Source organism: Haliaeetus leucocephalus, unplaced genomic scaffold (genome assembly GCF_000737465.1).
Source record: "Haliaeetus leucocephalus isolate CR32 unplaced genomic scaffold, Haliaeetus_leucocephalus-4.0 Scaffold271, whole genome shotgun sequence".
NCBI lineage: Eukaryota > Metazoa > Chordata > Aves > Accipitriformes > Accipitridae > Haliaeetus > Haliaeetus leucocephalus.
This window is the reverse complement of record NW_010972707.1, coordinates 66,716-80,443: the sequence shown is the minus strand read 5'-3', so window position 1 is coordinate 80,443 and position 13,728 is coordinate 66,716. Positions and strand designations below refer to the sequence as shown.

At 61.2% G+C, this 13,728-nt stretch overlaps 2 protein-coding genes across 2 annotated transcripts in view; both read left to right on the top strand.

Annotated features, from left to right (window-relative positions):
- The window catches only part of RECQL4 (RecQ protein-like 4), an 11,122-nt gene extending 1,396 nt beyond the window's left edge, over positions 1–9,726 (top strand). Inside the window, exons 2-24 of the mRNA XM_010569329.1 lie at positions 243–276; positions 557–651; positions 1,285–1,428; positions 1,725–2,410; positions 2,996–3,095; positions 3,747–3,876; positions 4,141–4,281; positions 4,623–4,727; positions 4,815–4,907; positions 5,030–5,166; positions 5,328–5,411; positions 5,621–5,809; positions 5,913–6,095; positions 6,225–6,414; positions 7,110–7,387; positions 7,467–7,604; positions 7,892–8,051; positions 8,144–8,273; positions 8,454–8,626; positions 8,757–8,943; positions 9,085–9,256; positions 9,400–9,508; positions 9,605–9,726. Coding sequence (XP_010567631.1) covers positions 243–276; positions 557–651; positions 1,285–1,428; positions 1,725–2,410; positions 2,996–3,095; positions 3,747–3,876; positions 4,141–4,281; positions 4,623–4,727; positions 4,815–4,907; positions 5,030–5,166; positions 5,328–5,411; positions 5,621–5,809; positions 5,913–6,095; positions 6,225–6,414; positions 7,110–7,387; positions 7,467–7,604; positions 7,892–8,051; positions 8,144–8,273; positions 8,454–8,626; positions 8,757–8,943; positions 9,085–9,256; positions 9,400–9,508; positions 9,605–9,726 — 3,780 coding nt within the window. The remainder of the gene's footprint in view (positions 1–242; positions 277–556; positions 652–1,284; positions 1,429–1,724; positions 2,411–2,995; positions 3,096–3,746; positions 3,877–4,140; positions 4,282–4,622; positions 4,728–4,814; positions 4,908–5,029; positions 5,167–5,327; positions 5,412–5,620; positions 5,810–5,912; positions 6,096–6,224; positions 6,415–7,109; positions 7,388–7,466; positions 7,605–7,891; positions 8,052–8,143; positions 8,274–8,453; positions 8,627–8,756; positions 8,944–9,084; positions 9,257–9,399; positions 9,509–9,604) is intronic.
- Positions 9,727–9,740: 14 nt separating this feature from the next.
- The window catches only part of GPT (glutamic-pyruvate transaminase (alanine aminotransferase)), a 12,153-nt gene continuing 8,165 nt past the window's right edge, over positions 9,741–13,728 (top strand). Inside the window, exons 1-11 of the mRNA XM_010569328.1 lie at positions 9,741–9,783; positions 10,592–10,693; positions 10,838–10,933; positions 11,048–11,333; positions 11,423–11,583; positions 11,673–11,958; positions 12,042–12,202; positions 12,553–12,838; positions 12,921–13,081; positions 13,156–13,441; positions 13,525–13,651. Of these exons, the coding sequence (XP_010567630.1) occupies positions 9,741–9,783; positions 10,592–10,693; positions 10,838–10,933; positions 11,048–11,333; positions 11,423–11,583; positions 11,673–11,958; positions 12,042–12,202; positions 12,553–12,838; positions 12,921–13,081; positions 13,156–13,441; positions 13,525–13,651 (1,995 nt within the window). The remainder of the gene's footprint in view (positions 9,784–10,591; positions 10,694–10,837; positions 10,934–11,047; positions 11,334–11,422; positions 11,584–11,672; positions 11,959–12,041; positions 12,203–12,552; positions 12,839–12,920; positions 13,082–13,155; positions 13,442–13,524; positions 13,652–13,728) is intronic.

Below are 13,728 nucleotides of genomic sequence, written 5' to 3'. Positions count from 1 at the left end.
CCCTCCATCAGTGGGGCACCTCCGTTTCTATAAGGTACATCTTATACCTAAAGAAATCACAGGAGAACAGACATCCCAGAGTCAGGAACAAGAGTGATGCTGCCCTAACCACAGTTTTCTTTTTAAAAAAGAAATAAAATAAAAACCCCAAGCCAGCCCTCTCTCGTTCCACAGCAGCAGAAAGTAACAATAATTTGCTTCGTAGCCTGAAATAATGATCTTTTAACGTGTTTGCCTCACAGGCCGACATCGAGGCAGCTCCAGAGGACACCAGACGTGAGTGCCAGCCCTGCCACCCCCCACCCTGAGGGGGTATTTTAGGGTCCTGGGTGGTGCTGGGCTCCCCCCACGGGCAGGTGGAGCGCTCGGCCGGAGCTGTGGGTGCTTCGTGGGTGGGGGTGACCCCTCACGCCAAGCTGGACACTCATCATTGGGTTTGTTTGATGTCGGGGGGGGTCTTTGGTGACACACATCAATTGTTCTTGGTGTGGGAACTGCTGGGGTTTTCCGGTAAGTACCTAATATGCCAAAAAATGGTCTTGACAATCTGTCACAGGGCTCTACAAGGAGTACAAGATGCTCAAGCAGCAGAGAGAGGAGTCGGATCCCTCCCAGCTCAGTCCCTCCTGCCAACCGGCAGCCCCAGAGCAGGTACCAGAGAACCACCCTGACTTTGGCCTTGAGTTTTGTCTCTGGGAACCTTGAACCCCCGAGATTCACCCTTGACGCTAGCGCTTTGGGGTGTTTGTGCTTTGTCCTTTACTGCAGACAAAGCCATGTTCATCCTGCCTGTTTATAAGGGGGTTTATTTGACCTTAGCAAGGAAAATTGTCTAATTGGCACTATATAATGCCTATTTTTGGCTTTGTGGGAGAATAAGACACCCCAAACAGAGAGCATAAGGGCACCGTGGGGGTGGGAAACTGAATGCCTGCGATCCCTCACACGCTTTACGCTCACCAGCATCCAGGCTGCTGAAAGCGTGGGCTCTTTTTAACCAGCCTCTTAATGAGGCAACGATCGAGCCAGCCCCTGTGCTTAGGGTGAGGTGATAAATGCCCCAGGACTGCATTTTTCACCCCAAAGCGCACTGGACGTGCTGCCTGCGGCCGAAAGATGCCGTGGTGTGATCATATCGAGCTTGTTGTCCAGCTCCTTTCTCCTCTCGGAGGTATTGGAGCTCGTCTTCATGATAGGATTCAAGTTTTTTGGATTTAAAGGTTTGGGTTTAACAGGTTTGGGGATTTAATGGTTTGGATTTAACAGTTTGCAGTGTCATTGCAGGTGCCGGAGTCCAGTTGTTGGGGTGCACACCTGAACCGACAGCCGAAAACCCCCAGGCTGAGCCACCGCAGCTGCGCTGTGCCGAAAGCCTCAGCACAGTACTACGGGATGAAGCTGAAATCCAACCTGGGAGCTGCCGGGAAGGTCAGGGCTGGCCGGGAATTGGCGCTGACCGCTGCAGCGCAGATAGAAGCTTCTACTGAAGCTGCTTGTGACCTTTTTTCCCCCCTCTGGCCACTCTGAAATTGCGGCCCCCTCCTGCCAGAGCCCCCCAAAGTCACAGCCCTCTCCTGCCAGAGCCCCCCACTGTTAGCAGAGAGTGGGAGGTGGGGGTGCAGAGCACCCACAAATGCCAGCGAAGGTCCCCTTTGATTTGGAGATGGGGTGTGGAGTTTCAGAGGACGATCTGACCCCCATCTGTCCTTCTCCCCCATCCACAGGAGACACCCCTGACCCTGAGGAGGACCCCCACTGTCAGGCGAACCCTGGCTGTCCCTGGGCTTCAGACAAATTTGGGGACAAGTGACAAAGCCATGGCGCCGGCGGAGGCCTCACAGAGTGAGGGAGGCGAGCCGGGAGATCTCCTCCTTCCTCCCTCGGTGTCAGGGTTGGCCCCCATCGTCCTCGCTGCAGGGTTGAAGCCCCCCCTGCCACCGCCGCCAAATAAATTCCAGCAGCTGAAGCAGACAGTGGCACAGAGACTGGGCTCGCTGGATCCCGCCTGGCTGCAGAGGTGCCAGGGGTCACCGGGGGATGAATGGACAATCCCGGGTGCCACGCAGGAGAGGGAGCGAGGAGAGATCGGATGTGCCCCCCTGGAGCAGGAGGGAGGCGGTGGGATGCCATCGGTGGAAGATTCCGGGAGGAAAAGGCCACACGGAGATGGTGGAGACGGCATGGCGGCTCCCGCAAAGCTCAGGCGGTGCCGCCGGGACTCAGCCAAGGGAACATTCAGCGCTGCCAGCGGGCTGAAGCAGAGCAAGGAGGAAGAGGAGGAGGAAGAAAAGCGTGCGGCAGCCCAAAAGGAAAGTGGGAAGGTGTCGGATCCCTTGGAAAACATCCTGGGGGAGTTGGAGGAGGAGGAGGAGGGGAAGCCCAGACCCACCCACAGAGCTGGTGCTGCCAGGTAGGTCCTGCCGACTTCCTGGCGCTGCCGGTGTGCCAGCGGCGCTGCCAGGCACTCTGCCGCAAGTTTGCCTGCCTTGGCATAGCTCACAGCTCACTTCAAACTCCCATGGGGGGTTGCCAGACCCCTTCAGGTCACGGGCTGCGACGATGCCTTGTGGTGTTCAAAAGCACCAAAACGTGGTTGGAAAAGGACACTGAGAGAGCCCAGGGAGCTTTTTCCTCTTAATTTTTATAAATAGTGAGCTGTTCTTTCCCTAATTCCTCCTCCTTTGTGTTAAGTCAGGGATTTGGAGAGGGGGAAGGAATAAGTTTGGGGTGGTTGGGTTTTTTTTAAGTCTGATTTTTGTACATAATTATGCCCTGCACACATTTCGCCTCTCCGTGAGCATCTGCATTGCCTTTGGTCACATTTAAGGGATGAAAGATTTTGAGTTTATTTCCCTCAAAGACGTTTTGTGGGCAGGGCGCTGGGTGCAGGCAGGAGCTGAGGGGTGGCGGGGGGAAGGATGGGGACCCGATGGCCCCCCCTGAGCCACTGCCACACGTGGGCAGGGGGGTTCCTAGCCAAGCTCTCTCCCCACAGAGCACCTCCACAGAGAGGTGGCAACTTCGTCAGGCTTAACCTGAAGAAGAAATCTTACGTCCGAGGATACGCCCTGCGGGGAAATCGCCTTCGCAAGCAGGTAATGTCACCGCTCAGCGGCTGCCTTGGCACCGCCAGCGTGTCCCAGGGCATCGCCAAAAGCCTCCTGCCGGACAGGACCATGCTGCTCTCCCGCTCTCACCGCCAAACCCATTTCCAGTCAAATTTAAGTTCATCTGGCCCAGGATGAATTTAAAACTCTTCCCGCTCTCGCTCATCTTCATGTCGTTCTTTCAATTTCCACATTTTACCTGCTAATTAATTTATCTTTTTATTTTGTGACCGCGCAGGCAGGAGGCACGGCTCAGCTCCCTGCCCCTGCCGCTGCTGCCTGACTTCCCTGCCTTCAGCAGCAGTTTCGCCCTGAAAACGCCATAGGAGGGGAAAGACCTCGCTGTAGCGGGCTTGTCCTGCTGGGTAGAAGCCGGTCGGCCTTTTCAGCTTCAGCTCTGCCACAAAGTCCTAGGATTTTTTTAATATCTCCCCTTTAATTAATGTGAAATCTTTCAGGATCATCTCTGGGTGAGGTGAGCATCAGCTGGAAGAAAATTGCCTTTATTTTTTTAAAGCTTGGCATGCTTATGCAGCGCTTTGGTAGAAGCCTGGCGCTGGGGCAAGGTAAAACATAATAAAACATACTTTTATTAAAAATAATAATATAAAAGTAACTGGAGATGGTCCTGCTTCGCAGGTGTGGAAGCAGAAGTGGAAGAAGAAAGCAGAGCGGTTCGGAGGAGGCAGCGGATCCATCGACCGAAGCTCGGACATCTGCTTCAGGTGCGGCGGGACGGGGCACTGGGCATCAGCGTGCCAGGGCCGAGGTAAGGCTCTGAACGCCGGATTATGGGGTTTGTTTGGCAAAGCTGTGGGCCGGGTTCGGACCCGGCTGTGCCGGAGCAGACACAACGGAGGCTGGAGGATGGGAAGCATCTGTCGGGCTTTCCCACCTCCCTGCAGCTTCTCTCCGCTGTTGGCTTAAGGATTTGCAGGGATAAGAACTTGTGGGAAGAGGGTGAAAAAATGAGGCGGTTTCTCTACCGTGGATTTAAGTAGAGAAGGGACCCATTTCCCAGCTGCAGAGACAGCTGCCGTCCCGCTGCCGGAGGAGAGCAGCTGCGCGGATGAAGAGGAAGAGGCTCCCCTGCCCACGCTGGAAGAAGTGGCTCACAGGACCAACACCGTCTGCCGAGAGCTCTCCTTCTCCGGTGAGGCCCCATGGCTTGCTGGCCTGCCGGCTTTCCTCGCTCTCCGCTGACACGCTGTGGCTGGCTCCGGGATGAACTCCAGGAGATGTGGAATTGTTTCCTTTTCCCTGTGGGAAGTTTGCTTGCGCTCCTTGGAGGGTTTGCCTGGCATCAAAAGGTGGCTTCAGCAGCCTGGGTTTATGCTGGGATGTGTCTCCTCCGGGAACGCCGGCCTAAAATACAGGCGGGCTCACCGTGCTTGCTCCTGCGTGGCAGTGGATGTCCAGGCAGGGTAGGAAGAGCTGCCTGCAGTTCCCGATTGCTGCCTTCATCCCTGGCAGAGAACGGAACCAGCGACCAGGAAAGATCCGAGAAGATTTTAGAGGCAACGACTTACCTGGATGTACGGAGGCCGGCATACGAGCCACCCGCTCCCCCTGCACCCATGGAGCCCCTCTATGACCTGGGGCCAGAGGGAAAGGTGCGAGGTACGGCTCCCTGTGGCGCTCGGAGCGGGGCCGGGAGGGGTTTGGCCCCTCTGATCCCCGCCTGACTGGGTGTCCTTCCCCCTGCAGAGACCCCGGAGGAGGTATTTGATGCTCTGAAGGCGCTGGGCTACAGCTCCTTCCGCCCGGGCCAGGAGGTGACCATCATGAGGATCCTCTCCGGTGGGTTTATTTTCCCCACGACCTCCTTTCCTCCGTGGGGTTTGGGCTCCCCGTGATCCCCTCCCGTGCGGGGTGGCCGGGTTGTCCCCTCAAGCGAAGTCCCCAACTCCTCGTTCTGCCAGGCCTGTCCACGCTGGTGGTGTTATCGACGGGGATGGGGAAGTCCCTCTGCTACCAGCTCCCCGCTTACCTCTACCACAAGCGCTCCCAGTGCCTCACCTTGGTCATCTCCCCACTGGTGTCCCTGATGGATGACCAGGTACTGCTCGGATATCCCAGTTCTCCCACCCCAACCCCTGCGAGGATGCCACTGGGTTCAAGGCTCACGTGCACCCAAAACAGGGGAGGTGGGTGTCCGAGGGGGTTCACCCCCCAAGTTACCGAAGGCCAGCGTGGCCAAGTGACGGGCTTTGCTTCCAGGTTTCGGGGCTGCCGCCGTGCCTGAAGGCCGTCTGCATCCACTCCAACATGACCAAAGCCCAACGGGAAGCAGTGATGGAGAAGGTGAGGGACTGGGGGCTCTGAACTCGCCAGGGAGAACCGTGCACACTCAGGTCCCCGCCACCATCGCTGTACCCATGCGGTCGCGTGATCCCGGTGAGGGCAGTGCCGGACAGTGGCGATGCCATGTCCCAGCCAGGCCGTTTCCCTGGGAGAGCAGGTAAAGCATCCCTTGTGGTTCTCTCCTCCCTGATCCGGTGCTCCCGGTGCAGGTGAAGCAGGGCGAGGTGCAGGTGCTGCTGCTGTCCCCTGAGGCCCTGGTTGGCGGAAGCGGATCGGGATCCGGCTGCCTGCCCTCTGCCGATCAACTGCCGGCCGTGGCCTTCGCCTGCATCGACGAAGCTCACTGCGTCTCCGAGTGGTCCCACAATTTCCGTCCCTGCTACCTGCAGCTCTGCAAGGTGCATGAGAGGGAAAACCCACCCCAAGGCGGAGGGAACCCATCGGGGCCAGGAGGGATGTCAGGCTCCCATTTTTTTATTTTTTTTCCCTTCTTCTTGGCAGGTTCTCCGAGATCGCCTGGGCGTGCGTTGCTTCCTGGGCCTGACAGCAACCGCCACCCTGGCCACAGCACGGGACGTGGCCCAACACCTCGGCATCCCAGCAGAGGAAGGGATAGCCGTGCGTTCCGCCGCCGTGCCCCCGAACTTGCACCTCTCTGTCTCGATGGACAGGGACAGGGATCAGGTAGGGACAAGGATGGATCTAAAGGAATTGGATTTGTTGCTGTGGTGCTGGATCCAGAGTGGATCTTCTAGGAGAGAAAGTCCCCAGCCCTTTTTTGGGGGGACCTTCACCCCTTTCTCTGCCCTGCAGGCCCTCATTGCCCTGCTGCAAGGGGAACGTTTTGGGTGCCTGGACTCCATCATCGTCTACTGCACAAGGCGGGAGGAGACAGCTCGCATCGCAGCGCTTATCCGGACCTGCCTCCAAGGAACGCTGCTGAAGGAACCCGCCGGAGCCAAAGAGCCGGAACAGGATGCTGCCGAAAGGAAAAAAGCGAAGGGTAAGCGGCACGGCCTTGCTCTCCGAAAGAAGCGTGAGCCCAAAATATCCTGTCTGGTGAATCCACGCTAGAATGGAGAATCCCTAGGAAATGAGCCATGCTCGAGGTTTCTGGCGCCCAAAGTCTGGCTCCATCGGCGGCTTCACCCGGCCACGGAGCGCTGCTCTTGACAGCAGCAGAGCATTTATCTTCCCTCACCTGCGTCAGAGGCTCTAAAGCCAGGCTTTGATTTTTCTAGCGACAGCCGATAATGATGGATGCTAATCAGCTGTCATTAATAAGGCTCGACGTTGGATTTGGTACACAGGAAGCCTTCATTGTACGGCTCTCCGGGGTTTTTTTTTCTTTCTGAACCTCGTAACCGTGACTGGGAGTCTATTTTCCCTCAAAATCCGCGATGTGGATCTGTGGCTGAGCTCTGCTGTTGTTTGCTGAAGCCTGGGCGAGCTCGTGCTGTCCCACTTCCAAACCAGCTGGGGCTTGACGACTTCTGGCAGCTAACGAGGAGCGCGCACCCCTTTGCTGTGGAGCAGCAGCCCTGCTCCTGCCCATGGCACCCTGTCCCCAGGGCTGATTTCTGCCACAGGCGGGGTTTGCTGTTCATTTCCATCCCTGATTTAATTAGCTGCTCTGCTTTTGCTGGTGGAAATCACTAATTAAACACCATTAAAACCTCTCTCCCCACTTTCTTTCAGCAAAGAAGACCGTCCGCCGGCCGCTGAAGTGGATTGCGGACGCTTACCATGCTGGCCTATCCGCTGCCGAACGCCGACGCGTCCAGAAGAGTTTCATGAGCGGCCAACTCCGCGTGGTGGTGGCCACGGTGGCTTTTGGCATGGGGTTGGATAAATCGGACGTCCGCGGCGTCGTGCATTACAACATGCCCAAAAATTTCGAGAGTTACGTGCAGGAGATCGGCCGGGCCGGGCGAGACGGTGAGCCGGCTCACTGCCATCTCTTCTTGGAGCCGGAGGTAGGGCCTGCCAGCGGGGTGTGGGGGGGTTCCCCTCCATTTTGGGGGTCTTCCCCAAGGCTTACCACCTCTTCCCCAGGGTGGGGATCTCCATGAGCTGCGGCGCCACATTTATGGCGACACGGTGGATTTTTTCACCATCAAGAAGATGGTGCAGAAGGTTTTCACTCCCTGCAAGTGCCTGGAGCTGCACCAGAAACACCAGGACGTCATCAAGGTGAGGAAGGTGCTGAGGGCCCCACTCCAGTGGCCTTCCCAGCTTTTTAACTCATTAAGTAATGAGCTAACGTGGTAGAAAACACTTTTAATTGTTGGGTGGTCACATCAGGGAGCTTAAATCAGTTGAGGGAAGCCTGGGGAGCACCAGTGCTGGGGCAAGGTGAGCCATGGTGTAGGATCTGGCCAGGAATGGGCAGGAGAGCAGTTAGGATGTCCCAAAAAGAAGGCAGGAGCCTGCCCATCCTCTAACCGTTGACACCGCGCTGCGCGCCATGTCCCTCACAGGACGGGGAGGTGGAGGATGCTGAAATGGCCGAGCTCTTGGAGGAGGAGGACAGCGGCAGTGGCGGCGTGGCGAGGCAGAGCAGGCAGCGGGTGTGCTACAAGCACGAGCGAGCCATCCCCGTCCAACAAACTGTGGAATCCCTGGACATACGGGAGGAAGGTGAGGGGTGGGGAATCGGCCCCGAGTGAGGCCCGCAGAGGTCCCGAAGGGGGATTGGGATCCCTCCGCAACTCCCCACTCTCCTCTCGCAGGCATCGAGACCCTCCTGTGTTACCTGGAGCTGCACCCGCAGCGCTGGCTGGAGCTGCTGCCTCACACCTACTCCTCCTGCCGGCTCCTGTGCTACGGGGGACCCCAGCAGCTCCGGACCGTGGCACGGAGGTTAGAGCCGCGCCACAGAGCACCGGTGTCAACTCCACAGTGTTCCCCGTGCTAGGGGCGAGCCCCCGCAGAGTGGTCTCTGCCGGGTGGGAGCTGCTCCACGGCCCTGGGGTCCGTTGGAGGTAAAAAGTGGGCTCCAAGCCATGGTGCCAGCAGTTTTCTGGTGTCTCCTGCCCTCAGTTCTCCCCCCATCGCCGTCTTCCTGGCCCGGGAGCGCCTGGCAGGGAGGAACCACAGCAACACCAGCTCCCTGGAATTCAATGTGGTCTCGCTGAGCGACTCCATGGGTTGGGAAGTACCGCTGGTGAAACGTGCCCTGCGCCAGCTCCAGTGGGATCCGCGCCTGCGGCAAGGTACCAGCATCCCCGGATTCCTCATTGGAGGCGGGGGGAAAATCCCTCCTGCGCTGCCAGCAGCTGGCTGGGTCTCGGTGGGCACCGGGTCTTGGCGGGCACCAGTTCAACCAGCTCTTGGTGCCTTCAGACGGTCGCAGTGAGGGGAAGAGCGGGGTCATGGTGGAGTTTGGAGAGCTGTCCTTCCACCTACGTGCCTACGGCGACCTCACCGACCAGGAGCTGGACTCTGTCTGCGATTTCCTCCACCGAAGGGTGGTGGCCAGGGAGAAGATGGCTCTTGGACAACTCCACACCTGCTTCCAGGCCTTCCAGAGGTGAGCGCGGGTGGAGAAGACCACCCAACCCTCGCAGAGCCCTCCGTGCGGCGGCCCCACGGTTGCCTGCCCTCCCGTCCTTCCCAGTTTGGGGCCAGTTTTGGTACTGGGAAGAGAGGAGGTTGACACTGGGGTGCACAGTGTGGCCTTCCAGACCTGGGGTCCTCACCCTGCGGATGAGGAAGAGGAGAGGAGTTCCTGCCTGAAGGCTCTGCTCAGCGACTACTTCGAGAAGGAGCCCACTGCCGAGCAGGCTGAGCGTGGCTGTGAGGAGGAGGAGGAAGAGGAGGAGGAAGATCTCGGCGACACTAAAGTGAGCAAATCCACTTTTATTGGGAGCTGGGCCATCAGCCAGTATTTCTGGTACATGGCAGCTCTGGTTTAGACGAGACCAGGGATAGGTTTGGGGTGAGGATGAGGAGGGACGTGACCCCCGCTGTCTCCTTTCCTTCACAGCTGCGGGACTGGGAGACCCAGACCCGCGCCGACATCCGCCGTTTCCTCTCCATCCGCCAGGACGAGAAGTTCTCCGGCAGGGCCATCGCCAGGATATTTCACGGCATCGGTAAGACAAGGAGGTGCCAAATCGGGCTTCTTCCACCTCGCTCCAGCACCTGCCCATCCCCTCCTAACCGGGGTCTTCTCTGCCCGCTCTCCGCAGGCAGCCCCTGTTTCCCTGCCCAGGTCTATGGCCGCGATCGCCGCTTCTGGAGGAAATATCTCACCTTCGACTTCCACCAGCTCGCCCGCCTGGCCACCGAGGAGATCTTGGCCAGCAGGTGAGGGCAGGAGGCAAAATGGCGGAGCCACCTCGCCCTCGAGAGTGGGGCTGCCTCCGGGGTGGGGGGGCTGCTTGTCCTGCCTGCACTGAGCCTTTCCCAGTGCCCGCAGGGATTTTTATCTGGATTTTTATCAAGGAATTAATAAAGGCCACCGACCTTTTACCCCCCCTGCCTCCTGCCTATGCTTTTCTGCCTGCGCCGGGGGGTGAATCGGCTGTGGGCGACACTCCCAGAGCGGGTGGGGGGACGGGGGGTACATGCACTATCGCCACGGTGATGGGGGGGGTCTGTCACCGCGGCAGCAGAGGGTTGTCACCATGGTGATGTAGGAAGACCATTGCCGTGGCAATAAGGGGGGGCCATCACCTTGGCCATCCCCACCGTGCCGTCCTTCCCTACCCCCTATTCCAGCCAAAATTGGATTCTCTCCCCCCCAGCTCTCGGGAAGTCCCAGGGAGGATGAAGCCCTTTCCCTCTCCACCGCCAAAAACCAGTTTGGTTTTTGCCACCGTCAGCTCTCGGACAACCGAAACCGTCCTGGCAGGGCTGGGGTGGAAACTGGTTTCCAACTGGAGAACTTCACGCCCCAGTTTCCTCCCGGCGCTGGGCTCCCATGGGACGCGCCGTCCCTCCCTGGCACGGTGTCGTCTGCGGTTGGGGAAGGTCACGCCGCAAGCGGCACCCAACCGTGTTGCCAAAAGCTTTTTAAACATTAACCGGTGGAGCTGGGTGCCGAGCCCATGCCATCCCTGAGAGACACTGGCGCCGCACAGCCTCCTCCATCCCTCCTCCTCCTCCGCCAGACCCAAAGGAAACCCCAGCTAGCCACGGCGCCAGATCTTCCCTCCTCATCCTCTTCCCTTTAGGTTTTCCCGGAGTAGGGAGGTGGCGAGGGTACACCAGTAGCCGGATCATCACTGAGGGTCTGGCGGAGACCCTCCAGCCTTCCCTCACCAGCATGTCTCGTGGTAAGCGCCGACGGTGAGACCCATGGGAGCCGGTGGGCTCGGGGTACGCCTGGAGAGGGGGCTGGGACCCTCTCCCTGTGGTGGGACCCTCTCCCCGGGGCTCAGGGTGGTCCCCGACCCACCGCAGTCCCCCTTCCTCCGCAGCCCCCAATGCCACAGCCCTGCCTTGGGCTCTGCTGCTGCTCGGTGAGGTCCTGGTGCAGGATGCAGCTGCCCAGGGCTGCCTCCTCCCGCCGGCTGGTGAGTCCCAACCCTTTGCCCTTCCTCGCCGGTGGGAGCATCCATGAAGTCGCTCCCGGTGGGACGGAGCCTCGCCGGGACACCCCATTGATGGGCTGACCCCCTCCTTGGCAGCTTATAACGCGGCGCTGGGGCGCCCAGCCAGCCAGTCCTCCGTCTTCCCCAACATCAGCATCGCCGTCAACGCGGTGGACGGGAACCGGGACGGCGTCTGGCAACACGGCTCCTGTAGCCACACGCGGCGAGAGCGGGAGCCGTGGTGGAGCGTGGACCTGGGCGGGCGCCGCGCCGTGGCGGCCGTGGTGGTGAAGAACCGGCAGGATTGCTGCTGGGAGCGGCTGCGGGGAGCGCAGGTCCACGTCGGCGACGCGCCGGCCAGGCGCAGCAGGGACAACCCCGTGTGAGCCGAAAACGTGGGGGTTTGGGGGGGGGAATCACTACCCCAGCGGTGCCGCCGTCTCCTGAGCCCCATCTCTTCCTCCCCGGCAGCTGCGGCACCATCACGGACGCCGGCCCCGGTTCGCTCAGCACCATCTGCTGCCAGGGGCTGCCGGGTCGCTACGTCTCCATCCTCATCCCTGGCCGGGAGGACACACTGGTGCTGTGCGAGGTGGAGGTGGTGCTGCAGGGCTGCCTCCCCCTGCCCGGAGGTGAGGGGGTCCCAGTGGGGCCGCAGGGGGCCAGCAGGGCAACAGCCAGAGACGGCAGCCTCGTGCCACGGTCCCTCCGGCAATTCCAGCCCTCGACGTGGCGCGGGGTCGCCCCGTCGCCCAGTCATCCACGCTGAACGCCATCAGCCTGGCTGCCAACGCCGTGGACGGGAACGGCGATGCCGACTGGGAGCGCGGCTCCTGCGCCCACACCGAGATGGAGCTGGAGCCATGGTGGCGTGTAGATCTGGGTCGCCGGCACGCTGTCTACGCCGTCACCATCACCAACCGCCGCGACTGCTGCTGGGAGAGCCTCCTTGGTGCTCAGGTCCACGTCGGGGACTCCCTGGCTGACCACGGCAAGCACAACCCTGTGTGAGTGGGGTCTCCGGCGAGGTCTCCCACCCCGGCACGGGACTCTCCTGCTGGCCGTAGCCACGACGGTTCTCTCCCGGCAGCTGCGGGGCCATCTTGGAGACCGGTCCCGGCTCCACCACCACCGTCTGCTGCAATGGGCTGCCGGGTCGCTACATCTCCGTCATCATCCCCGGCCGGGAGGATTTCCTCGTCCTCTGTGAAGTGGAGGTGACGGCGCAGAGCTGCTTCCCCCCACCCGGCGGTAAGGACCAAAAGACCCCCCCGGCAGGGAGCCAGCACGTGCCGGATGGCCGTCAGCGAACGCTGACCTCCCCGAGCCCCCCCAGAGATGATCTGGTCCCTACAGCGCCAGGAGAAACTGGGGGGAGGGGGGGGGCTGTGAGGGTCCCAGGGTTGGGGATGGGGATGTCACACGTGTCGCCGAGCTGGTGGCACACCGGTGTGCCGGGACGCGGTGTGAGGGTTCCTGGAGGGACTGGTGGAGGACAGACCCCAGCGCCAGCTCTGTGCCCATGGGGTGATGCCTGGCCACGGGTCACCGCTGGCAGCAAGCAGCCGGAGCTGGTGTCACCATCCCATGGCATCCCCCAGCCCAAAACCTGGCCTTGCGGCGCCCGGCGGCACAGTCCTCCACAGCCGGCCGGGCCGGCAGTGCCGTGAATGCTGTGGATGGGAACCGGGATGGTAACTGGCGGCACGGCTCCTGCTCTCAAACCGAGAGGGAGCCGGAGCCGTGGTGGACGGTGGACCTGGGTCGGCGCCGCGCTGTGGAGGCCGTGGTGGTGAGGAACCGCCTGGACTGCTGCTGGCACCGGCTAAAAGGCGCCCGCGTCCATGTCGGGGACTCCCTCGCTGGCCACGGCACCAATAACCCCATGTGAGTGCCGCCGCGCTGGCCCCGCAGTGCACGGCTGCTTCGGCGCTTGCCCACCCTCACCCCCCCATCCCCGTCCCTGCAGCTGCGGCACCATCACGGACACCAGCCCCGGCTCCACCAGCACTGTCTGCTGCCACGGGCTGCGTGGCCGATACGTCACCGTCACCATCCCCGGCCGGGAGGAGCGGCTGAGCCTGTGTGAGGTGGAGGTGGTGGAGCAGGGCTGTGCCGCGCTGCCTGGGGGTGAGTGGACTGGGGGGGGGGACCAGGGGGGTGTTTTGGGGGACACGGCAGCCCCAGCCCGGCCATCCCCGCAGCCCAGAACGTGGCACTGGGCCGCCCGGCCACCCAGTCCTCCGTGCTGGACGCCGGCAGCGGTGCTGCCAACGCCGTCGATGGGAACCGGGACAGCAACTGGGAGCACGGCTCCTGCGCCCACACCACTGAGGAGCCGGAGCCGTGGTGGCGTGTAGATCTCGGCCGCCGGCACGCTGTCTACGCCGTGGTGGTGAAGAACCGCCACGACTGCTGCTGGGAGAGGCTGAAGGGTGCCGAGATCCACGTCGGCAACTCCCTGGTCGACCGCGGCCGGCGCAACCCCGTGTGAGCCCCAGACCCATCACCGCCGCCAAGACCCCCACCGGGACCGTGCCGGCTCATCCTCCTCCTCCCTCCTCTCCTGGCAGCTGCGGCATCATTACGGACGCCGGCCCCGGTTCGCTCAGCACCGTCTGCTGCCACGGGCTTCGCGGTCGCTACGTCTCCATCCTCATCCCCGGCCGGGAGGACGCGCTGGTGCTGTGCGAGGTGGAGGTGATCCGGCAAGGCTGCGCCCCGCTGCCTGGAGGTGAGCCGCCGGCAGATCCCCATCCCACCCCCGGCACCCCAGG